Source organism: Hyperolius riggenbachi, chromosome 10 (assembly GCF_040937935.1).
Source record: "Hyperolius riggenbachi isolate aHypRig1 chromosome 10, aHypRig1.pri, whole genome shotgun sequence".
Lineage (NCBI taxonomy): Eukaryota > Metazoa > Chordata > Amphibia > Anura > Hyperoliidae > Hyperolius > Hyperolius riggenbachi.
The window spans coordinates 4,501,883-4,525,922 of record NC_090655.1 but is presented as its reverse complement, the minus strand read 5'-3'; the positions used below and the strand labels follow the sequence as shown (position 1 = coordinate 4,525,922).

Sequence of the window (24,040 nt, the reverse complement as noted above, 5' to 3'; positions counted from 1 at the left end):
TTGATTCTGGCAGGTCAAACAGATTGGTTGTCCATTGTTTGACGATTGTGCTAACCCGGCAAGGTGGACGATTTGAATGGTTGGGGGTTTGGGCTCCGGGCAGGGAGGCTGTTGTGACTACACAGTGATGTACGTTTCACTCATTTTTTTTAACGACACAATTTCAGTCAAAGATTGTCCTTCTGATCCGATAATTGTGATCAGAAGGAATCAATCGCCTAATACACACCATACAATTTTCTGTAAGATTTTATGTTATGCTGGGCATACACGGGTCGATCCGGCGGCTCGATTGGCCACCGGATCGACTCCCACCGCGTCCCCGCCGCCATTCGGATCGATCCCCGCTCGTCCCGCGGGCGCTTATCTTCCGCTCAATTCCCCGATATTGTCCGCCTGCGGGGATCGAGCAGGGAAACGGACCTGTCGGAAATGATCAATCGAGCCATCAGCGGCTCGATTGATAAGGGCGCATCGACCCGTGTATGCCCAGCGTTAGATTTACCTGCCAGATAGATAATTCCCAACATGTTGGAAATTATCTATCTAACCATCTATCTGCTGAGCAATTAGGCATTGTTCTACTCAGCAGGAGATAACCAGAAGACAGTGCACCAGAGATAATGACAAGTCTCTACCAGTACTTCACAGAAAATAATCTAATTACAGAAAATCTTACTGAAAATCTAAAGGGGCCCATACACTGGTCGATTTCAGCGATCGATCGATTCTATCAAATTCAATCGATTTGTGGCCGATTTCAATCGATTTGATCTATTTGACAGGATGGAAGATCTAGGTCGATCTGCTGCTGGCAGCAGATCGATGGCCCATGGAGTTGCATTGGATCTAATGGTGCAATAATGCATTTAGACCGATTTTCAATAGATTTCATTCTGAAATCTATTGGAAATCTGTTCCTAGTGTGTGGCACACATCAGATAGATTCCTCTCAGATTCGACTTGACAGGCAATTGACAGAAATCTATCTGATGGTCGAATCTGCTGTGAATCTATAAGTGTATGGCCACCTTAAGAGAAAAATCTAACAGAACATTGTATGGTGTGTACTAGGCATTTAAAAGGGATACAAAGTAAAGCAATCAGATCATTTCAAATCGAATCAATCAGAAAAACAGATACTGCACAGCATGCGTAGCTGTCCCCGGACCGGAGGACTTTCCAGGGCCAATTGCGGACAAATGGGGAGGCGGAGGAAGATGGCGAGGAAGCGAACAGCCTGGAGGAAGCCCCAGATATGCATATTTTATTGGTTTAGCCCTTCTAAGGTTCCCTTTAAAGAGACTCTGAAGCGAGAATAAATCTCGCTTCAGAGCTCATAGTTAGCAGGGCCTTGTGTGCCCCTGCGAAAACGCCGCTATCGCGCCGCTAAACGGGGGGCCCTTCACCCCCAAACCCACCCCCGCAAGACTTGGTCGCTCCTGGAGGCAGGGCTAACGGCTGCAGCCCTGCCTCCAGTCGCGTCTATCAGCAGCGCATTGCCGCCTCTCCCCCGCCCCTCTCAGTGAAGGAAGACTGAGAGGGGCGGGGGAGAGGCGGAGATACGCGCTGACAGACGCGCGTGGTGCAGGGCTGCCCCAACCAGGAAGCGCTCCCCCGCTGCACCGAGGGGATTTGTCTATCTATATCTATGAGGTCTGAAGTGAGATTTATTCTCGCTTCAGACTCTCTTTAAAGAGACACTGAAGCGAAAAAAATATATGATATAGTGAATTGGTTGTGTACTATGAATAATTACTAGAAGATTAGCAGCAAAGAAAATATTCTCATACTTTTATTTTCAGGTATATAGTGTTTTTTCTAACATTGCATCATTCTATAATATGTGCAGATTACACAACACTCAGCATTCAAAATGAGTCTTTCAGAGCAGTCTGTGAAGTAATGACCTCTCCTCTGGCAGAGGAAAAGTAAATAGTCCAGGAACAGTTGAGATAATAAAAGTCAGATAACAGCCCTCTCCACGACTAAGGGCTGGTTCAGACGGACGTTTGGAGGCGTTGCGTTTGCTGGCGTCGCGTTCAGCAGCGTTCGCGTGCGTTTGGATGCGGTCGCGTTTTTTCTTCCCCTAGGGGGACATTAGCCGTCGCGGTTAACCTCCCCTGGAAGCTACATGTAGCTTCCAGGGGCTCCTTGAACGCCAGAGAAAATCGGGACCCAAACGCCGCGTTTGTGTAAACGCGCTTGAAAGCTTGGTACAAACGCTCCCATTCACTTGAATGGGAGCGTTTAACACCAAGCCCTGAACGCTGGCTGTAAACGCTCTGCAAACGTCCGTCTGAACCAGCCCTAACTGGAGAGCTTAATGGCTTGTTTGCATAGAGATAATAACTGGAGTTTCTCAACTCTTCCTGTACTGGAAACAATTACACTGATGTATCTGATCTTAATGTTTTATTTCTTAGCTGTGCTACACATACAAATCATAATATCAACATTTTTTTTTCGCTTCAGTGTCTCTTTAAAGAGAACCCGAGGTGGGTTTGAAGAATTTTATCTGCATACAGAGGCTGGCTCTGCCTATACAGCCCAGCCTCTGTTGCTATCCCAAACCCCCCTAAGGTCCCCCTGCACTCTGCAATCCTTCATAAATCACAGCCACGCTGCTGACAAACAGCTTGTCAGAGCTGGCTGTGTTTATCTCTATAGTGTCAGTCTGCTGCTCTCCCCGCCTCCTGCAGAACTCCAGTCCCCGCCTGCATCCCTTCCCTCCCTGCTGATTGGAGGGAAGGGACGGGGGCAGGGACCGGAGCTATGCAGGAGGCGGGGGAGCAGCTGAGACTGACACTACAGATGTAAACACAGCCTCACAAGCACGGCTGTGATTTATAAGGGATTGCAGAGTGCAGGGGGACCTTAGTGGGGTTTGGGATAGCAACAGAGGCTGGGCTGTATAGGCAGATCCAGCCTCTGTATGCAGATAACATTCTTTAAACACACCTCGGGTTCTCTTTAAGCTGAATGTATCATTCATTATATATAATAGGGTAAAGGTAGCACCTGGATTGTGGATAGTGATCTTTCTGGTTTATCATGAGCTTGTTGGCCATTCAGTAACTTTCTGACCACATGATGTTTGTGGTCTGTGGATACAGATAGTGTAGGACTCCTCCTCGTGCTGCTGTTTGGTGATGTCTCAGGCAGGGGGATTAGCTCAAATGGTAGAGCGCTCGCTTAGCATGCGAGAGGTAGCGGGATCGATGCCCGCATCCTCCAATTTTTTTTTTTATTTTTTTTTTGCTGTTTCCTGTTACTTTGTAAAACTTTGTTTTCGCTTACATTTCGTTGGTGCTTCAAATACTATCATATCAGTTTGTAGCCCCTAAACTGGAACCTTTCTGTGAGTTTTGGTTTGTGGTTCATGCACTGTAATGGCTATGGTTGAAGGATTGTATGGTGCTATACTCACAGTGAGCATTAGGTGGCAGTGTGGAACCAGGACTAATGCGAGGTGGTGTGGAATTATACTCAGTAAGCACTGGGAGAGAAGTGGAAACGTCGGCTCATGTGAAGCGTTGGTGGTATAGTGGTGAGCATAGCTGCCTTCCAAGCAGTTGACCCGGGTTCGATTCCCGGCCAACGCAGTAAATATTTTATGTATTCCATTATATTTGTTTTATCACTGTATGTTACTTTAGCATCATATTTTTATTCTCATGCAAGCATTGCGTGATCTGTCACCCAAGGGAGAAGCCTTGAGGGGTTATGGATACTCATGGTTTGGCATGTACAGAGGCAGACATGTAACTTGGGAGATGGACTGCTGTAAAGGGAAGAGGGAATGGAGGTTAGATGTGATATCTGTAGAGCTGTGTGTGCTCTATAGGCATGTGTAGGGATTTGTATAGGCATGAGTGGCAGTAATGAGCTTTATGAATTATATATGATACAGGGGACATGGCTATTATCACCATCGAGTCACCACCGCCTGGCAGCACCCATAGTTCCTTCGATAGCTCAGCTGGTAGAGCGGAGGACTGTAGTGGTCACATGGTGCAGGAATCCTTAGGTCGCTGGTTCGATTCCGGCTCGAAGGACATTTTTAATTGAAATTTATTACATATTTGTATCTGTGAAATAGTAAAAGCTACATTTATAGATGGGTGCACACAGCACCATTAAAGGGAAGGTTCAGGGAGCATCCACTTACCTGGGGCTTCCTCCAGTCAGTGGCAGGCAGGAGGTGCCCTCGGCGCCACTCCGCAGGCTCCCGGTGGTCTCCGGTGGCGCACCCGACCTGGCCAGGCCGGCGGCCAGGTCGGGCTTCTTCTGCGCTCCAAAATGCGCCTCACGGCGTCGCGCTGACGTCATCGGACGTCCTTCGGGCTGTACTGCGCAGGCTGAGCCACCGGAGACCACCGGGAGCCTGCGGAGCGGCAGCGAGGGCACCTCCTGCCTGCCACGGGCTGGAGGAAGCCCCAGGTAAGTGGATGCGGATTTCTATTTTTTTTTTTTTTAATCGTCCCTGAACCTTCCCTTTAACACGGCTGCAACCGTTTGATAACTTGGTGGTGCGATTGAAGAGCAATCCCATCACAAAGACAAGTAACAAGTGTGGGAAGGGACCTGAACTCTTGCACAGGACAGAAGGGAAACCTAGAGAAATGCACCCTGTATGTATTTAGAGAGTTCAGCCTGTCTAATTCCCCCTCATCTGTGACTAATCACAAGTTGTAATTTGATCTCTCCCCTGTGTCACATGACTGCCACAGCAGATAAGCACATTTGAAAGCGCAGGATGTTAACCCTATGAAAGCAGGAAGTAGACACACTGCAGATTTATTTCAGAATTTGTATCCGCTGTGACAAAGACATGTTTTTCTTTAAAGGACGTCTGTTATGTCAGTTTTACCCCACTTTAAAGAGACTCTGTAATGAAAGTTCCCCTGTGGGATACTCCGCCTCGGACGGGGGAAGCCTTCAGATCTTATGGAGGCTTCCCCCGTCCTCCTGTGTCCCACGCTGATCTCACTGCAACCCACGGAACCTTCCCTGGCTCCAGCAGGGGGCGCTGTTGCAGCTCTCAGCATGGAGATAGGCGGAAACAGCCGATCTCTGTCGGGTCCGCTCTACTATGCAGGCGCAGGAGACTTGCAGGAGACTTGCACCTGGCGCAGTACAGCGGCTCGACAGCGATCGGCTATTTCCGCCTATCTCCGAGCAGAGAGCTGATACTGCGCCTGCGCTGGAGCCGGGAAGGTAAATATTTACATCCCCGCTGTTCTGGGAGCTTTATCTGTGTGTATAGTGTGTGTGTGTGTGTGTGTGTGTGTGTATAGTGTGTGTATAGTGTGTGTGTGTGTATAGTGTGTGTGTGTGTGTGTGTATAGTGTGTGTGTGTGTATAGTGTGTGTGTGTGTGTATAGTGTGTGTGTATAGTGTGTGTGTGTGTGTGTGTGTGGGTGTGTATAGTGTGTGGGTGTGTGTGTATAGTGTGTGTGTGTGTGTGTGTGTATAGTGTGTGTATAGTGTGTGTGTGTATAGTGTGTGTATAGTGTGTGTGTGTGTGTGTGTGTGTGTATAGTGTGTGTGTGTGTGTGTGTGTGTGTGTGTGTGTGTGTGTGTGTGTATAGTGTGTGTATAGTGTGTGTGTGTGTGTATAGTGTGTGTATAGTGAGTGTGTGTATAGTGTGTGTGTATAGTGTGTGTGTATAGTGTGTGTGTGTGTGTGTGTATAGTGTGTGTGTGTGTGTGTGTGTGTGTGTGTGTGTGTGTGTGTGTGTGTGTGTGTATAGTGCGCGTGTGTGTGTGTGTGTGTGTATAGTGTGTATAGTGTGTGTGTGTGTGTGTGTAGGTATAGTGTGTGTGTGTGTGTGTGTGTGTGTGTGTGTGTGTGTATAGTGTGTGTGTGTGTGTGTGTATAGTGTGTGTGTGTGTGTATAGTGTGTGTGTATAGTGTGTGTGTGTGTGTGTGTATAGTGTGTGTGTGTGTATAGTGTGTGTGTGTGTATAGTGTGTGTGTGTGTGTATAGTGTGTGTGTGTATAGTGTGTGTGTGTGTGTGTGTGTGTGTGTATAGTGTGTGTGTGTGTGTGTGTATAGTGTGTGTATAGTGTGTGTGTGTGTGTGTGTGTGTATAGTGTGTGTGTATAGTGTGTGTGTGTGTGTGTGTGTGTGTGTGTGTGTGTGTGTGTGTGTGTGTGTGTGTGTGTATGTATAGTGTGTGTGTGTGTGTGTGTATAGTGTGTGTGTGTGTATAGTGTGTGTGTGTGTGTGTATAGTGTGTGTGTGTGTATAGTGTGTGTGTGTGTATAGTGTGTGTGTGTGTATAGTGTGTGTGTGTGTGTGTGTGCGCGTGCGTGCGTGCGTGTCACTCAAACGCCTTGACCGACTTGAACGAAACTTGGTACACAGATCCCTTACTACCTGGGATGATATGTTCTGGGGGTCTCGCAGCCCCCCTGCACACCTGGGCGGAGCTACAAACAGCAAATCAGATTTCACCCATTCAAGTCAATGGAAAAAATGTAAAAGGCTGCCATTCTCACAGTAATCAAGCCAGAGTCCCCACACTTTGCACAGTTGGTCACTTGGTGACCGAGGTTACAAATCCAGGAGAAGTGGGCGGAGCATAAAACAGCCAATCAAATTTCAGCCGTTCATTTTAAATGGGAAAATGTAAACTGCAGCCATTCTTAGAATGTTAATCGCAGGGTTCTCAAACTTTCCACAGTTGATCACTGGGTGAATGAGATTAAGAGTCAGAAAAGTGGGAGGAGCCTACAACAGCCAATCAAAATTCGCCTATTGATTTTCAAGGGAAATATTGAAACTGCTGCTATTCTTACACTGTTTATGGCAGAAGCTTCAAACTTGCTACAGTCGGTCACTGGGTGACTGGGGTTCAAATTCACCAAAAAGGGGCGGAGCCACAAACAGCCAATCAGATTTCCTTGCTGGATAAACCGCTTCTATTCACACGTTTTTGATGCCAGGCACCTGACAGCTCACAAACTTGGCCATTGAGTGACTGTGTGTCAAGGTTTAAAAAAAGTGGGCGGAGCCAAAAACAAATTTCACTGGTCAAATATAAACTGCAGCCATTCTTACACTGTTAGTGGCAGGGTTCTCAAACTTTGCACAGTTGGTTACTGGGTGACAGGGAATAATAATCAGGAAAATGGGTGGAGCCTACAACAGCCAATCAAAATTCACCTGTTGATTTTCATTGGGAATATTTAAATTGCTGCTATTCTTGCACTGTTAATAGCAGATGCCTCAAACCTGCTACTGTTGGTCACTCTGGGTTCAAATTCTGAAAGGGGGTGGAGCCACAAACCGCCAATCAAATTTGCTTAAAGGGACTCCGTAACAAAAATTGCATCCTGTTTTTTATCATCCTACAAGTTCCAAAAGCTATTCTAATGTGTTCTGGCTTACTACAGCACTTTCTACTATCACCATCTCTGTAATAAATCAACTTATCTCTCTCTTGTCAGACTTGTCAGCCTGTGTCTGGAAGGCTGCCAAGTTCTTCAGTGTTGTGGTTCTGTGATGCATCTCCCCCCTCCAGGCCCCTCTATGCACACTGCCTGTGTGTTATTTAGATTAGAGCAGCTTCTCTCTTCTCTCTTATCTTTTACAAGCTGGATAAATCCTCCTCTGAGCTGGCTGGGCTGTCACATACTGAGGAATTACATACAGGCAGAGCTCAGCTGTCTGCACTCTGCAGGAAGAAACAGCATAACACTTCAGTGGAAGATAGCTGCAGGGGGAAAGAAACACACAAATGATCTCTTGAGATTCAAAAGGAAGGGTGTATACAGCCTGCTTGTGTATGGATGTATTTTCTATGTGTGGACATACTGTACATCAACCTACTTCCTGTTTTGGTGGCCATTTTGTTTGTTTATAATCAAACTTTTTAAAACTGTTTTTAACCACTTTTAATGCGGCGAGGAGCGGCGAAATTGTGACAGAGGGTAATAGGAGATGTCCCCTAACGCACTGGTATGTTTACTTTTGTGCGATTTTTAACAATACAGATTCTCTTTAATTTCAATGGGAATATACAAATTATCGATACCAAGGACCCCAAAGCTCATAAACTTGGTAATTGACTGATTGTATGTCAAGGTTAGAAAAAGTGGGCGGCGCCAACAACTACATTTTTTACATGGGAAAATATATACTGCAACCATTCTTACACTGTTAATGGCAGGGTTCCCAAACTTGACACAGTTGACCACTGGGTTACTGGGATTAATATTTAGAAAGTGGGAGGAGCCTAAAACAGCCAATCAAAATTCACCTATTGATTTACATTGCTACCATTCTTACACTGTTAACCTCCTTAGCGGTAACCCCGTGCTGGACACGGGGTAAGTCGCCGCAGAGGATTTCTCAGGCCCTTGGGCCGATTTGCATAATTTTTTTTTTCGAACACGCAGCTAGCACTTTGCTAGCTGCGTGTTTGGTCCGATCGCCGCCGATCCGCTGCTACCCGCCGCGATACAGAGGCCCCCCCCGCATACCTCTTGCGCAGCCTGGCCAATCGCCGCCAGGCTGCGCTTTGGGGTGGATCGGGACTCCCTACGACGTCGATGACTTCACTCCGTTCGTCGCCATGGCGACGGGGGAAGCCCTCAAGGAAATCCCGTTCACAACGGGATTTCTGGATGGGCATATGCACCGGCGGGGATCGCTCGGTAGGGGGAGAAGCATGTAGCTAGCGCTAGGCTAGCTACATACTAAAAGAAAAAGGTTAAAAAGAATCATACCGCCAGTGAGGTTAATGGCAGAGGCCTCAAACCTGATACAGCCATTCATTGGGTGACTGGGTGCAAAGTCACGAAAGGGGGTGGAGCCACAAACAGCCAATCAGATTTATTAGATTGATTTCAGCCATTCTGTCATTGGCAGGGTTCTCAAACTTGACACAGTTGGTCACTGGATGATTGGGATTAATATTCGGGAAACCGGGTGGAGCCTACAACAGCCAATCAAAATTCACCTATTGATTTTCAAGGGGAATATTTACATTGCCTCCATTCTTACATCTTAATGGCGGATGCCTCAATTGATTTGTTTAATTTCTATGGGAATATACAAATTATTGATGCCAAAACTCACAAACCTGGTCATTGAGTAATTGTGTGTTAGGGTTAGAAAAAGTGGGAGGAGCCAACACTAGCCAAATACATACCCGGCCACGCCGGGTCATCAGCTAGTCACTGATAATTAGAGTAGCCTGTTCCTACATTTGCCTCTAGGTGGCGCTGCAGTCTTGTGATTGTTATTTGTTGGTTGGTGATGTATTCTATTATGCTTATCCTGCAGGATCCATCATCTCCCATCACTGGCAGGAAGGATGACGCTGATGAAAGGCTCCTTCACGTATTCCAGCGGGGAGGAGTATCACGGAGAGTGGAGAGAAGGTGGAGTCATGCTTTATGATTTCACAGAGGAGCCATTTATTATTATACACATTATTTCACTTCAAACCGGGGATGTCAGGCAAGGGAAAAGTCAGGCCTCATTTCCACGGACTGTTGATCAGTGTGCTCAGCGAGCAGTTACCAGGCAGCAGTGAGTAGTTACCGGGCAGCAGCGAGCAGTTACCAGGCAGCAGCGAGCAGTTACCAGGCAGCAGCGAGCAGTTACCAGGCAGCAGCGAGCAGTTGCCAGGCAGCAGCGAGCAGTTGCCAGGCAGCAGCGAGCAGTTGCCAGGCAGCAGCGAGCAGTTGCCAGGCAGCAGCGAGCAGTTGCCAGGCAGCAGCAAGCAGTTGCCAGGGAGCAATTGCCAGGCGCCAGGGAGCAGTTGCCAGGCAGCAGCGAGCAGTTGCCAGGCAGCAGCGAGCAGTTGGCAGGGAGCAGTTGCCAGGCAGCAGGGAGCAGTTGCCAGGGAGCAGTTGCCAGGCAGCAGGGAGCAGTTGCCAGGCAGCAGGGAGCAGTTGCCAGGCAGCAGTTGCCAGGCAGCAGGGAGCAGTTGCCAGGCAGCAGGGAGCAGTTGCCAGGCAGCAGCGAGCAGTTGCCAGGCAGCAGCGAGCAGTTGTCAGGCAGCAGTGAGAATTTGAGAGGCATTTCACTGCCTATCAACTGTCCGTGGAAAAGAGGCCTTAGATACCTACTAGGGAGGGTGAATGAGATGCAAATAATTTTGAGTTGATGATGGATTGTGCAAATCTTGTATGCAAATATATGCAGCTTGAAAATGGACCAATCAAATGTTACCTCAAGATTTGATTTGCATAATGCTGCATCAACCCGAAATTATTTGCATCTTATTGACCGTCCCTAATACCTATATCAGCAGTGGAAAGATTCTGAATGCTTCGGGGGCTTCTTCAATCCTTCTTGTGACCCCCCCCCCCCCCCCACTGGTCCCCTCCCCCTTCTTCATGGCTGTGCTCCCATCCAATCACATGCTGACATCTGACCGACATCCAGTGGATATATTGCTGCCACTCGGAAGATTTTTGATCAGGAATAATTCATTCGTTGGCGGGTTGGGCAGATGTCAGCCACCACTTGTGCTATATATTGAGATTCACCTCTTAAAGGGAACCAGAGACAAAGCACCCTTGTGTATTTTACCATGTATATCAGTGGGAACATTTGAGAAAACACTTACCCTGCTCTCTGTTTCATCCTCGCTGCTAAAAGTGTCTGTTATCAGCAGTCATAAGAATCCCAGACTGAGCATTCAATCTGGCTTGGCTGGGAATGATTATTGCTGAGTCATTATAGCAGAGCCACAAGTGGGCAGGCTTGGGCTTGAAAATACACCAGAGAAGACAGACTCAGCTATAATCTTTCCATAGCAAAGCTAGACTGAGTGCTCAGTCGGGGATTCTTATCAGAGGTGATAACAGTCAGATTAAACAGAGAACAATGAAACAAAGAGCAGATTAGGTGTTTACTGTCATGTTCCCACTGATTTATAAGGTAAAATACAAGAGGGTGCTTCATCTCTGGTTCTCTTTAAGGTGGCCGTACATTAGGCGACTTGGTGGCCGATCGACCATGAAAATCGGTTCCGCTGATAGCTTGCCTGACTAATTGGTCGCATGTATAGATTGGACGTGCTGCAAGATGAAGGGGCCGGCATGTGCGATCGGGTGGGCGGGGCAGTAGCGGCGTGCGATATCATACGAGCGACTGAACGCACGGCGCTGTCCCCCTAATGTAAAAATGCCCCGTGATATATACTTTACCTGTCTGTGTCCACCGCTGACTCCACCCTCTGCCCACGCGCCCCATGTGGTTGCCGGCGTATACGTGGACACGGGTGTAAGGTCGAACACCTGCCCACTCTGCAGCGGCAACCATGTGGGACGCATGTATGGGAGGCAGTGCGGAGACGGAGCCAGACGGGTAAAGTACACCACATGGGGTGCCGGGGGGCTCATTAGAGGGGCGGCGAGAGGAGGGATGCAGCACAACAAGGCCGATACCCAAGAGACGTCATGCTGAAATCGATTGGGAGTCGGCCTGCGGTATATGGGCAGCCAACAGATCAGAGAGAGATCTGTCTCATCATGTATAGGCACCTTTAGGCCAGGGTCACACTTAGCAGAATTGCATGCATTTTCCACTATATGCTATGGGGAAAACGCATGCGATTCTGCTAAGTGTGACCCTGGCCTTAAAGGACACCCGAAGGGACATGTGACATGAGATGAGATAGACATGTGTATGTACAGTGCCTAGTACACAAATAACTAGGCTGTGTTACTTTTTTTCTATCTCTGCCTGAAAGAGTGAAATATCAGGTACAGTGGCGTGAAAAACTATTTGCCCCTTTCCTGATTTCTTATTCTTTTGCATGTTTGTCACACTTAAATGTTTCTGCTCATCAAAAACCGTTAACTATTAGTCAAAGATAACATAATTGAACACAAAATGCAGTTTTAAATGAAGGTTTTTATTATTTAGTGAGGAAAAAAAACTCCAAATCTACATGGCCCTGTGTGAAAAAGTGATTGCCCCCCTTGTTAAAAAATAACTTAAAGAGAATCTGTATTGTTAAAATCGCTCAAAAGTAAACATACCAGTGCGTTAGGGGACATCTCCTATTACCCTCTGACACAATTTCGCTGCTCCTCGCCGCATTAAAAGTGGTTAAAAACAGTTTTAAAAAGTTTGTTTATAAACAAACAAAATGGCCACCAAAACAGGAAGTAGATTGATGTACAGTATATCCACACATAGAAAATACATCCATACACAAGCAGGCTGTATACACCCTTCCTTTTGAATCTCAAGAGATCATTTGTGTGTTTCTTCCCCCTGTTCTCATGCACTGAAGTGTCAGGCTGTTTCTTCCTGCAGAGTGCAGACAGCTTTGCCTTTGTCTGTAATTCCTCACTATGTGAAAGCCCAGCCAGCTCAGAGGAGGATTTATCCAGCTTGTAAAAGATGAGAGAAGAGAGAAGCTGCTCTAATCTAAATAATACACAGGCAGTGTTCAGAGATGGGCCTGGAAGGGGGAGTTCATAGCAGAACCACAACACTGAAGAACTTGGCAGCCTTCCAGACACAGGCCGATAAGTCTGACAGGGGAAAGATACATTGATTTATTACAGAGACAGTGATAGTATGAAGTGCTGCAGTAAGCCAGAACACATTAGAATAGCTTTTGGAACTTATAGGATGATAAAAAACAGGATGCAATTTTTGTTACGGAGTCTCTTTAACTGTGGTTTATCACACCTGAGTTCAATTTCTGTAGTCACCCCAAGGCCTGATTACTGCCACACCTGTTTCAATCAAGAAATCACTTAAATAGGAGCTATCTGACACAGAGAAGTAGACCAAAAGCACCTCAAAAGCTAGACATCATGCCAAGATCCAAAGAAATTCAGGAACAAATGAGAACAAAGTACTGTAATTGAGATCTATCAGGCTGGTAAAGGTTATAAAGCCATTTCTAAAGCTTTGGGACTCCAGCAAACCACAGTGAGAGCCATTATCCACAAATGGCAAAAACATGGAACAGTGATGAACCTTCCCAGGAGTGGCTGACCGACCAAAATTACCCCAAGAGCGCATAGAAAACTCATCCGAGAGGCCACAAAAGGCCCCAGGACAACATCTAAAGAACTGCAGGCCTCACTTGCCTCAATTAAGGTCAGTGTTCACGACTCCACCATAAGAAAGAGACTGGGCGAAAACGGTCTGCATGGCAGATATCCAAGGCGCAAACCGCTTTTAAGCAAAAAGAACATTAAGGCTCGTCTCAATTTTGCTAAAAAAACATCTCAATGATTGCCAAGACTTGTGGGAAAATACCTTGTGGACCGACGAGACAAAAGTTGAACTTTTTGGAAGGTGCGTGTCCTGGTAAATCTGTTGTAGAAGTAACACAGCATTTCAGCAAAAGAACATCATACCAACAGTAAAATATGGTGGTGGTAGTGTGATGGTCTGGGGTTGTTTTGCTGCTTCAGGACCTGGAAGGCTTGCTGTGATAGATGGAACCTTGAATTCTACTGTCTACCAAAAAATCCTGAAGGAGAATGTACGGCCATCTGTTCGTCAACTCAAGCTGAAGCGATCTTGGGTGCTGCAGCAGGACAATGACCCAAAAGACACCAGCAAATCCACCTCTGAATGGCTGAAGAAAAACAAAATGAAGACTTTGGAGTGGCCTAGTCAAAGCCCTGACCTGAATCCTATTGAGATGTTGTGGCATGACCTTAAAAAGGCAGTTCATGCTAGAAAACCCTCAAATAAAGCTGAATTACAATAATTCTGCAGAGATGAGTGGGCCAAAATTCCTCCAGAGTGCTGTAAAAGACTTGTTGCAAGTTATCGCAAACGCTTGATTGCAGTTATTGCTGCTAAGGGTGGCCCAACCAGTTATTAGGTTCAGGGGGCAATTTCTTTTTCACACAGGGCCATGTAGGTATTGAGTTTTTTTTCTCACTAAATAATAAAAACCATCATTTAAAACTGCATTTTGTGTTCAATTATGTTATCTTTGACTAATAGTTAACGGTTTTTGAAGAGCAGAAACATTTAAGTGTGACAAACATGCAAAAGAATAAGAAATCAGGAAGGGGTCAAATAGTTTTTCACACCACTGTATGTAAGTGGCTGACTCAGTCCTGACTCAGACAGGAAGTGACTACAGCGTGACTCTCACTGATAAGACATTCCAACTATAAAGCACTTCCTTAGCATAAAATGGCTTCTGAGAGCAAGAAAGAGATAAAAAGGGTCAATAGTTCATAGATTTTAGCTCTGGCATACTTCAATGAATGTGTCATTGAGCAAAAAACAATAATACATTTAAAACTTAAAAAGTAGATTTAAACATAAAATAAAACTATGGAATATCTTAAAAAGTTATTTTTAGAAGAAGGAAGATAGATACAATTGTTTATTTCATTTGTTTATTTTCACCTCGGGTGTCCTTTAAAGAAACTCTGAAGCGAGATTAAAAATCGCTTTTTCCCTTATATTCAGCAGGGCCATGCTTGCCCCTGCTAAAACGCCGCTATCCCGCGGCAAAACAAGGGGTCTTTACCCCCCCCCCAATCCCCCCTGCAAAATCTACTACTTTCTTGGTCATGGATTTTGGTGCTGTTGGAGGCAGTGCTTTGAGCTGCAGCTCTGCCCCATGCGCGTCTATCAGCCGGCGTATCTCCGCCTCTCTCCCGCCCCTCTCAGTGAAGGAAGATTGAGAGGGGCGGGAAGAGTCGACGATCAGCGCTGATAGACGCGTGTGAGGCAGAGCTGCAGCCATTAGCTCTGCCTCAACAGGAAGCGATCCCCGGGCACCACAGAGGGGATTTGGGGGGTAAAGGACACCCGTTCTGCTGCGGGATAGTGGCGTTTTAGCAGGGGAAAGCATGCCCCTGCTGAATATAAGGGAAAAAGCGAGTTTTATTCCCGCTTCAGACTCTCTTTAAGCCTGGTACACACCATGCAATTTGCCGTCAGATAGATGGCTCGAATAGATAATTTCCCACAGGTCTGATCTGATTTCCGATCGTTTTTGTGATCGATTTACATAGAAGTAATCAGAAAATTGATTAGAAAAACTATTGGAAATCCGATCAGATCTGTTGGAAATCTGTCGACCCATTTATCTGATGGGAAATTGCATGGTGTTAATTCTTAATCTTTAATCCTTATCGCCTGTATCTGATAATTCCCCTGCGGTCTGTTTACATAGAGTATAATGAACTCAGTGGATAGAATGGAGAAATACTGTATGTTGGTGCTCTATAAATACAAAAAATAAATAAATAAAATAAATAGAATTTAAACATTGTAGAAGGAGGGGAGAATCCACAAAAGCTCAGCACACTCCCAGTATCAGTTTAGCTGAGCTGTGCTGAGTTTTTAAGGGCCATTATCACAAAAAAAGTAGGCAGTTAAAATCTGACAGAACCGACAGGTTTTTGGGCCAGTCCATCTCCTCATGGGGGATTCTCTGGGTTTTCTTTGTTTTCGACAGCATTTCCTGAACAGCAGTTGCAAAGTCTAACTGACAAAATAGTTTGCAAGTGAGTAGGGAGGCTGGCTGGTATCTTACTATTTTGGCAGTTAAAGAGGAACTCCAGTGAACAGTTTACTGCTGGCAGGTGATGTAGCTGCTGCATGGTTTTTGGCAGTTGGAAACAGCTGTAAACAGTGATTTCCCACAATGCAACAAGGTTCACAGACAGGAAACTGCCAAAAGTTTGAAATTTTCTTGTGGGAGGGGTTTCTTGTGGGAGTGGTTCCACCACAATATCAGTCATACAGCGCCCCCTGATGGATAGATTTCTCATGTAAACGGGGGTATCAGCTACTGATTAAGATAAAGTTAAATTTTTGGTCGGAGTTTCTCTTTAAAGGATACCCGAAGTGACATGATGAGATAGACATGTGTATGTACAGTGCCAAGCACACATAACTAGGCTGTGTTCCTTTTTTTTCTTTTTCTGCCTGAAAGAGTTAAATATCAGGTATGTAAGTGGCTGACTCAGTCCTGACTCAGACAGGAAGTGACTACAGTGTGACCCTCACTGATAAGAAATTCCAACTATAAAACACTTTCCTAGCAGAAAATGGCTTCTGAGAGCAAGAAAGAGGTATAAAAGAGGAATTTCTTATCAGTGAGGGTCACACTGTAGTCACTTCCTGTCTGAGTCAGGACTGAGTCAGCCACTTACATACCTGATATTTAACTCTTTCAGAGAAGTAAAAAAAGGAATACAGCCTAGTTATTTGTGTGCTAGGCACTGTACATACCCATGTCTATCTCATCGTGTCACATGTCACTTCAGGTATCCTTTAAACTATTGTTCAGGAAATACTGAAACAAAGAAAACCCTGAGAATCGCCCATGAGGAGATGGACTGGTTTAAAACCTGCCTACTTTTTTCACGATAGTAGTCCTTTAAAGGGATACTGTAGGGGGGTCGGGGGAAAATGAGCGGAACTTACCCGGGGCTTCTAATGGTCCCCTGCAGACATCCTGTGCCCGCGCAGTCACTCACCGATGCTCCGGCCCCGCCTCCGGTTCACTTCTGGAATTTCTGACTTTAAAGTCTGAAAACCACTGCGCCTGCGTTGCCACGCCCTCCCTCCCGCTGACGTCACTGGGAGAGTACTGCGCAGACACAGACCATACTGGGCCTGCGCAGTACACTCCTGGTGACATCAGGGGGAGCGAGGACACGGCAACGCAGGCGCAGTGGTTTTCTGACTTTAAAGTCAGAAATTCCAGAAGTGAACCGGAGGCGGGGCCGGAGCATCGGTGAGCGGCTCCGTGGGTACAGGATGTCTGCGGGGGGCGGAGCATCGGTGAGTGGCTGCGCGGGCACAGGATGTCTGCGGGGGACCATTAGAAGCCCCAGGTAAGTTCAGCTCATTTTCCCCCGACCCCCCTACAGTATCCCTTTAATGAGAACATGAACAAAATCATTAACATGAAAATGTTATATTAGACCTACCTGCTGTTTATTTTCCGATATATTTCCCTTACACAGAAGTGGGGCAGATGGGATGTTGTCTATACACATTATTGACCATTCTATCTCCTCAGGTCGTCGGCACGGAATGGGGCAGCTGCTATTTGCAGACGGCGGCATCTACATCGGACAGTTTGAGAATGGGCTTTTCAACGGTTATGGGGTCCTGACCTTCCCGGACGGGTCCAGGTGAGAATCGCCGGCAGATTACGTCATCCTGGGGTTGTTTAATAATAAATGTATTGTTTTCTCAACAATTTATTATGTGAAAGCACACCTGACGTGAGACTGATATGGAGGCTGCCATATTTGTTTCCTGTTAAACAATACTAGTTGCCTGGCTGTCCTGCTGATCTCTCTGGATTTAGTAGTGTCTGAATCACACACCTGAAGCAAGCATGCAACTAATCAAGTCACACTTCAGTCAGAGCACCTGATCTGCATGCTTGTTCAGGGGCTATGGCTAAAATAATTAGAGGCAGAGTATCAGCATGATAGCCAGGTAAAAGTAAATTAATATGGCAGCCTCCATTTTCTATTCACGTCAAGTGCCATTTAAAATTCTGCAAATGTAAAAATATGTTGTATGCTAGAAATATTACAAATAAATGTTTCACCTGGTACTGTTCTGTGAGCTGGATAGAGATGTGCACATAAACACACAATTCCTGTCACCCACAACCATCAGGACTTGTTCCTTGGGTGACAGTTCAAGGCTGAGTGCTGTACAGACACCTTGCTGGGCTGCAGCCCAGTGACATGTTCTGTTGCTATGGAGAGAGTAGAAGGCATGTGGGCGTGGCACACAACGGAGCAGCTTACAACAGGCGGGAAAAGGAGGAGAGCAATGCACAAGATAATCTGACACTCACTAAATTCTCGGCACATACTGACAACTAAGTGCTGCCACCTTAGGCCCTCCCACTGGGGAACAACAGAAGAAGTACAATCAGTATCAATGTCATTAACTCCAGCAGAAAAAGAAAATGCTGCAGTATTGTTTTTGTGTTCAGAAAATTCTTCAGGAATGTAAAAGCAGGGGCAGATCTAGCTACAATGGGCCTGGGTGCAAAAGCAGCCTGGGAGCCCCTGACAGCAAATTCAGACACACACACACACTTTTCGGCGGCGTAGCGACTCACCTGTCCCGGCTCCCGCGCTCCTCCACTAGGTGGTGCATTCCTGTCTTCATCCTCGCAGGGACGTCTCCTCTCAGTGACCAGGCACATGCTATTATGTAGTGACACGCCCGGCCACTGTAAAGAGCCGCCCTTGTGAGGCTGAGGCGGGAACGCACAGAGTAATGTAGGAGCGCGGGAGCCGGGACAGGTGAGTCACTAGGCTGCCGAGAACTCTGCCGGGGCTCTGGGGAGCACAAGTAGACAATGAAGCTCTGTTCCCACTGAAGGAATGGACATTATTTGTCCGTTCTCTCCTCCACAGTGAGCGGCTCCTATTTTATATACAGGCGCTGTTCTCACGCTGCGAGGGATCTGTGGGATCCGTGGCGGTAAGCACGCCGCACTTCTGTGCAGTCCCCGATAGTCCCGGACAGGCGGATCCCCCATATATCATCTGCCCCGGGCTTCAGCCGGACCACAGCGGATCACAGGAGCTGCCGCTACACTTGTCACACTACACTGTCCCCTCCCGCTGCCCGCTCGTGAGCACACAGCCTCTGAGGGGAGCCCAGCAGCACTCAGGGGCCCAGAGGCAATTGCCCAGACTGCTCCTGTGGTATGGCCAGCCCTGCGTACAAGAGATACCAGACAAGCAAAGGGCAATATACAGTATATATATATATATATATATATATATATATATATATATATATATATATATATATATATATATATATATATATATATATATATATATATATATATTTTATATGTCCAGTGTGGCTTTTTGTACATTTTCCTCTGGAGCTGCAGACACAGAAGGCATCTTCATATCGTCTGTCTCCTTTTCCTTGCAGACAGTATCCCTTAAAGAGAAACCGTAACCAAGAATTGAACTCCATCCCAATCAGTAGCTGATACCCCCTTTCCCATGAGAAATCGTTACCTTTTCAACGGATCATCAGGGGGCGCTGTATGGCTGATATTGTGGTGAAACCCCTCCCACAGGAAACTGTGAGGACCATGGTCCTGGCAGTTTCCTGTCTGTGAACCTCGTTGCATTGTGGGAAATAGCTGTTTACAGCTGTTTCCAACTGCCAAAAAAGCAAGCAGCATCTCCTTCCACTGACCTCAACTGCCAGCAGTAAAAATGTCACCATGTGATAAATGTCAGAATGTAAATCAGGGAGAGGAAAGATTTTACTGTTCTTTTCCGTTACCCGGGCACATCCACTAGGTGGCGATAAAACTCCACCAGAGTTAAATCTTTCCCTACTAACCATGGCAGCCTGGAGGGGGAATAGTAATTAACGCCACCTGGTGGTTGCGCCAGGCTAACGGAATAGTACCGATTTTACAATGGGCTTTTACTAAATCATTTATACATAATTATTGTAAAAATGAAGCACTTTTTTTATTACATTATTTTCACTGGAGTTCCTCCTTAACAAGTAGCCGCAGGGAGTCTTCAAAATATCCCAAAATACAAATAGATTGTGAATTAATCCTCTGTGTAAGGGGAGCCATCTTTTGGCTTGGATGTAGAAATGATGGTCATAATTCAAGGCCTGGAAGATTCTCTCTTCTGGTGCTTTATCATGCATTTAATGCAGTACCATGTATTATACTGTCCATTCCTAATATTTATCTTATATTGTTGTTGCTATTTGAGGCTGCCAGTTGGTGGCGCTGTTACTGCATTACACAGAAAGCAGTCGTATGATATTTTACTGCCTCTATCGTGATCTGCTCGTTTTATCGTTACGGATTTGCCTGGTTTGTGGTAGACTATAAGCATTGATGTCTTTTCCTTTGTTTGAAGGTATGAAGGAGAATTTGTTCAAGGCAAGTTCCAGGGCGCCGGCGTGTTCACCCGCTACGACAACATGAAGTTTGAGGGAGAATTTAAAGCCGGTCGGGTGGACGGATACGGTAGGGTGTCATAGTCTGGCCTCAGCGATGTGATTCTAGCTGCAGTTTTCTCATCATTACGATAAAAGAAAATCGTTTGTTTTTTTTTACAAGATTTCTCTGCCAGGTGAAATGATGTAAGATGAAACAGGAAGTGGGTGTGGCAAGCAATCATAGCCGGCCAATCAGAGACTGAAATACAGATCACATGGCCCTGCTGCTGACCTGTTTCATCCTACATGCTATCAGCTATAGGAGAAATTGTGCAGCAAGAATCATTAATCTCTCTTCATTACAGAATACGAGGAGACATTAGGGGGTGTACCATTTAGATATTTACCTCAGACAAAGGGGAAGTCTCTGGATAGTCCAGAGGGTTCCCCCATGCTCCTCACCTTCCCCAATCCAGTGCTGGAATCCCCTAAAATGCTTCAACAAGGGCTTGTGGAAGTAGTGCATGTGGCTCCCTCCCATCTGTGAATGGGCGTGGCATCCCACCTTTTAATGCACGTGGCCTTTCTTCCCTCTGTGAATGGGCATGGCCCCCCCACCTGTGAATGGGCGTGGCCTTCCTCCCGTCTGTGAATGGGCGTGGCCTTCCTCCCATCTGTGAATGGGTGTGGCCTTCCTCCCGTCTGTGAATGGGTGTGGCCTCCCTTCCTTCTGTGAACGCGCGTGGCCTCCCTCCCCTTTGTGAATTTTGCAGGTTCCAGGCAGTGCAGTGCAAACTCAAAAAAATTGTAATATAATGCAGATATATTTTTTCCACTCCAGGTCCACAGGACTGAGACCTGTGAGTGCCCAAATGTCTGCTACAAGACTAAAATATAATTTTTATTGAGTAGAGCTTTTATTCTGCTGTAGATTTGTTTGACCTGGTGGGGGGGGGGGGTTATTTTACTGATGTATTGTCTGTTGCACTCTTGACGAAGCCCATCTAGGGCGAAACATGTTGAGACATGTCTTTGTTCCACCACTGTGCTATATGTACAGCAGTCATATTCTGTATACATACTGGGAGAGGCTGACTAGATGAGTCACTTCATGTGCACTTGACAATACTAATGATAGGGCGTCCTTGTTGTGCAGGACGGGCTCATACCGACTCTAGTCATTTGTATTACAGTCCACCACCAATGTGCTTCACAGACTTATCCCCACGGATCCCTTGACATGCAGCGGGGGGTCCTCTTACTAAAAGTCAGACTCTGTGACCATATTGAGTAAATGACCTATACAGACTAGTTGGAGGGTCAGGGACACCCCACCCTTTGTTAACAGATCGGGGGATCAGCAAAGAAGCCCTGTTATACTAAACCCGTGTCTAACTAGCCAGAACCCACTGGTAACGCGTTCTTTTTTATGTATGTTTTTAGCCACTGATTAAAAATTATATTTAAGGCTGAGAATGGCCGTGTGCGATGGTAACGCAATGTGCACAATCGCACGCCATCTCTACCACTGAGCGATGCGCTGATGATCCCATTCACTACAGAGAATAGACAATGCTATGATTTGCCAAAAAATGCATGCAGCAATGCGATATCGCATGGTAGTGCTGCGCAGTGCATATAACCTGAACATCAGACAATGCAGTATATGCACTTCTGATGTTCTTGCTGATCGCACAACATGCGTGTTGGCAAAATGTGCACAGCAGCGCATATAGTGTGAAGGAGGCCTTGGTCTTTATAGCATGTTTGAGGGCTCACAGGGCTAAGTCCTGTGGACCTAGTGTGACATTTTGTATCCTCCTGTATCGAGATCTCGGACCGTGTTGCAAATACAGTGGGATGCGAAAGTTTGGGCAACCTTGTGAATCATCATGATTTTCCTGTATAAATTGTTGGTTGTTATGATAAATAATGTCAGTTAAATATATCATATAGGAGACACACACAGGGATATTTGAGAAGTGAAAGCAAGTTTGGATTTACACAGTGGCGTACCTAGGGCTTTTGGCACCCGGTGCTGGGTATTAAAAGACACCTCCCCCCTACACCCCCCCCCCCCCCCCCCCCCGAAAAATGGGCATGGCCACAACCTGCGAAACATGGGCGTGGTCATGACCAGATGAGGACGGAGCTAGCTGTAATTTAAGGTATTAGCTAGTGTAGTTGCCCCAGTATAGCTAGTACACTTGCCCCCAGTATAGCTAGTACACTGGCCCCCAGTATAGCTAGTACACTTGCCCCCACTATAGTTGCCCCAGTATAGCTAGTATAGTTGCCCCCAGTATAGCTAGTATAGTTGCCCCCAGTATAGCTAGTATAGTTGCCCCCAGAATAGCTAGTATAGTTGCCCCAGTAGTATAGTTTCCCCCAGTATAGATGCCCCCAGTATAGTTGCCCCCAGTATAGCTAGTATAGTTGCCCCCAGTATAGCTAGTATAGTTGCCCCCAGTATAGCTAGTATAGTTGCCCCCAGTATAGCTAGTATAGTTGCCCCCAGTATAGATGCCCCCAGTATAGTTGCCCCAGTAAAGCTAGTATAATTGCCCCCAGTATAGCTAGTATAGTTGCCCCAGTAAAGCTAGTATAGTTGCCCCCAGTATAGCTAGTATAGTTGCCCCCAGTATAGCTAGTATAGTTGCCCCCAGAATAGCTAGTATAGTTGCCCCCAGAAAAGCTAGTATAGTTGCCCCCAGTATAGATGCCCCCAGTATAGTTGCCCCCAGTATAGCTAGTATAGTTGCCCCCAGTATAGCTAGTATAGTTGCCCCCAGTATAGCTAGTATAGATGCCCCCAGTATAGCTAGTATAGATGCCCCCAGTATAGCTAGTATAGATGCCCCCAGTATAGTTGCCCCAGTAAAGCTAGTATAGTTGCCCCCAGTATAGCTAGTATAGTTGCCCCCAGTATAGCTAGTATAGTTGCCCCAGTAGTATAGTTGCCCCCGGTATGGGGGAAGCTTGGAAGGAGGGGTGGCAGGGAGGGGGGCCAGACCCCCCACCTTCCTCACCTGGGCCCCCTCCTTCTTGTGCTTCCCCCCTCCTAATTAGCAGCAGCTTTAGATAAGCGGGCAGGAGCGGGCGGAGAGGACTTACCTGCTTCCTGGAGATGGCGCACACGTCATCGTCACGTGACGCTGGTCTCCGACTTCTCTGTCACTCACTGCGCTTCCGCTAATCAGGAAGCACAGTGGGCGGTGGAGAAGGCGGAGACCAGCGTCACGTGACGATGACGTGTGCGCCATCTCCAGGAAGCAGGTAAGTCCTCTCTGCCCGCTCCTGCCCGCTTATCTAAAGCTGCTGCTAATTAGGAGGGGGGAAGCGCAAGAAGGAGGGGACCCAGGTGAAAAAGGTGGAGGGTCCGTCCTCCCTCCCCGCCGCTTTCCCCACCACCCCTCCATTCTGTGTTGCTTCCACCTCTGTGGGAGGCCTTCATGACACCCCCTGGGGCACCCGACACCCGGAGCGGGGTGCCCCCTGCCGCCCCATGGTAGGAACGCCACTGGATTTACAGAAAATGTGCAATAATTGTTTAAATAAAATTAGGCAGGTGCATACATTTGGGCACTGTTGTCATTTTATTGAATCCAAAACCTTTAGAGAAATGAGAAAGAGTATTGAAGGGGAGTCAATTGTAAGTTTCCCTCCTCTTTTAGCAACATGGTGGTCTCAAAACAACTCTCAAATGACCTGAAGACAAAGATTGTTCACCATCATGGTGAAATATCTGAGACAGCTTTCTGTGTCCATTTAGGAGAAGGATACAGAAAGCTGTCTCAGAGATTTCAGCTGTCTGTTTCCACAGTTAGGAACATGTTGAGGAAATGGAAGACCACAGGCTCAGTTCAAGTTAAGACTTGAAGTGGCAGACCAAGAAAAATCTCGGATAGACAGAAGTGACAAATGGTGAGAACACTCAGAGTCAACTCACAGACCAGCACCAAAGACCTACAACATCATCTTGTTGCATTTATACAAGGAGATGCTGTATGCAGAGGAAGCCTTTTCTCCGCCCACACCACAAACAGAGTCGCTTGAGGTATGCTAAAGCACATTTGGACAAGCCAGCTTCATTTTGGAATAAGGTGTTGTGTACTGCTGTAACTAAAATTGAGTTATTTGGGCAT

The 24,040-nt window shown here is 46.6% G+C and overlaps 1 protein-coding gene and 3 non-coding genes across 4 annotated transcripts in view; all 4 read left to right on the top strand.

Moving 5' to 3' along the window:
- MORN4 (MORN repeat containing 4) overlaps nucleotides 1-24,040 on the top strand; it is a 34,167-nt gene that overhangs the window by 8,047 nt on the left and 2,080 nt on the right. Inside the window, exons 2-4 of the mRNA XM_068255565.1 lie at nucleotides 9,300-9,397; nucleotides 17,005-17,119; nucleotides 19,874-19,983. Of these exons, the coding sequence (XP_068111666.1) occupies nucleotides 9,331-9,397; nucleotides 17,005-17,119; nucleotides 19,874-19,983 (292 nt within the window). The 5' untranslated portion in view covers nucleotides 9,300-9,330. The remainder of the gene's footprint in view (nucleotides 1-9,299; nucleotides 9,398-17,004; nucleotides 17,120-19,873; nucleotides 19,984-24,040) is intronic.
- TRNAA-AGC (transfer RNA alanine (anticodon AGC)) lies at nucleotides 3,165-3,237 on the top strand. Its single transcript has one exon. It is a non-coding gene; the product is annotated as a tRNA-Ala (tRNA).
- On the top strand, nucleotides 3,534-3,605 carry TRNAG-UCC (transfer RNA glycine (anticodon UCC)). The gene has a single exon. It is a non-coding gene; the product is annotated as a tRNA-Gly (tRNA).
- Nucleotides 3,968-4,058, top strand: TRNAY-GUA (transfer RNA tyrosine (anticodon GUA)). The gene is given in 2 exon segments: nucleotides 3,968-4,004; nucleotides 4,023-4,058. It is a non-coding gene; the product is annotated as a tRNA-Tyr (tRNA).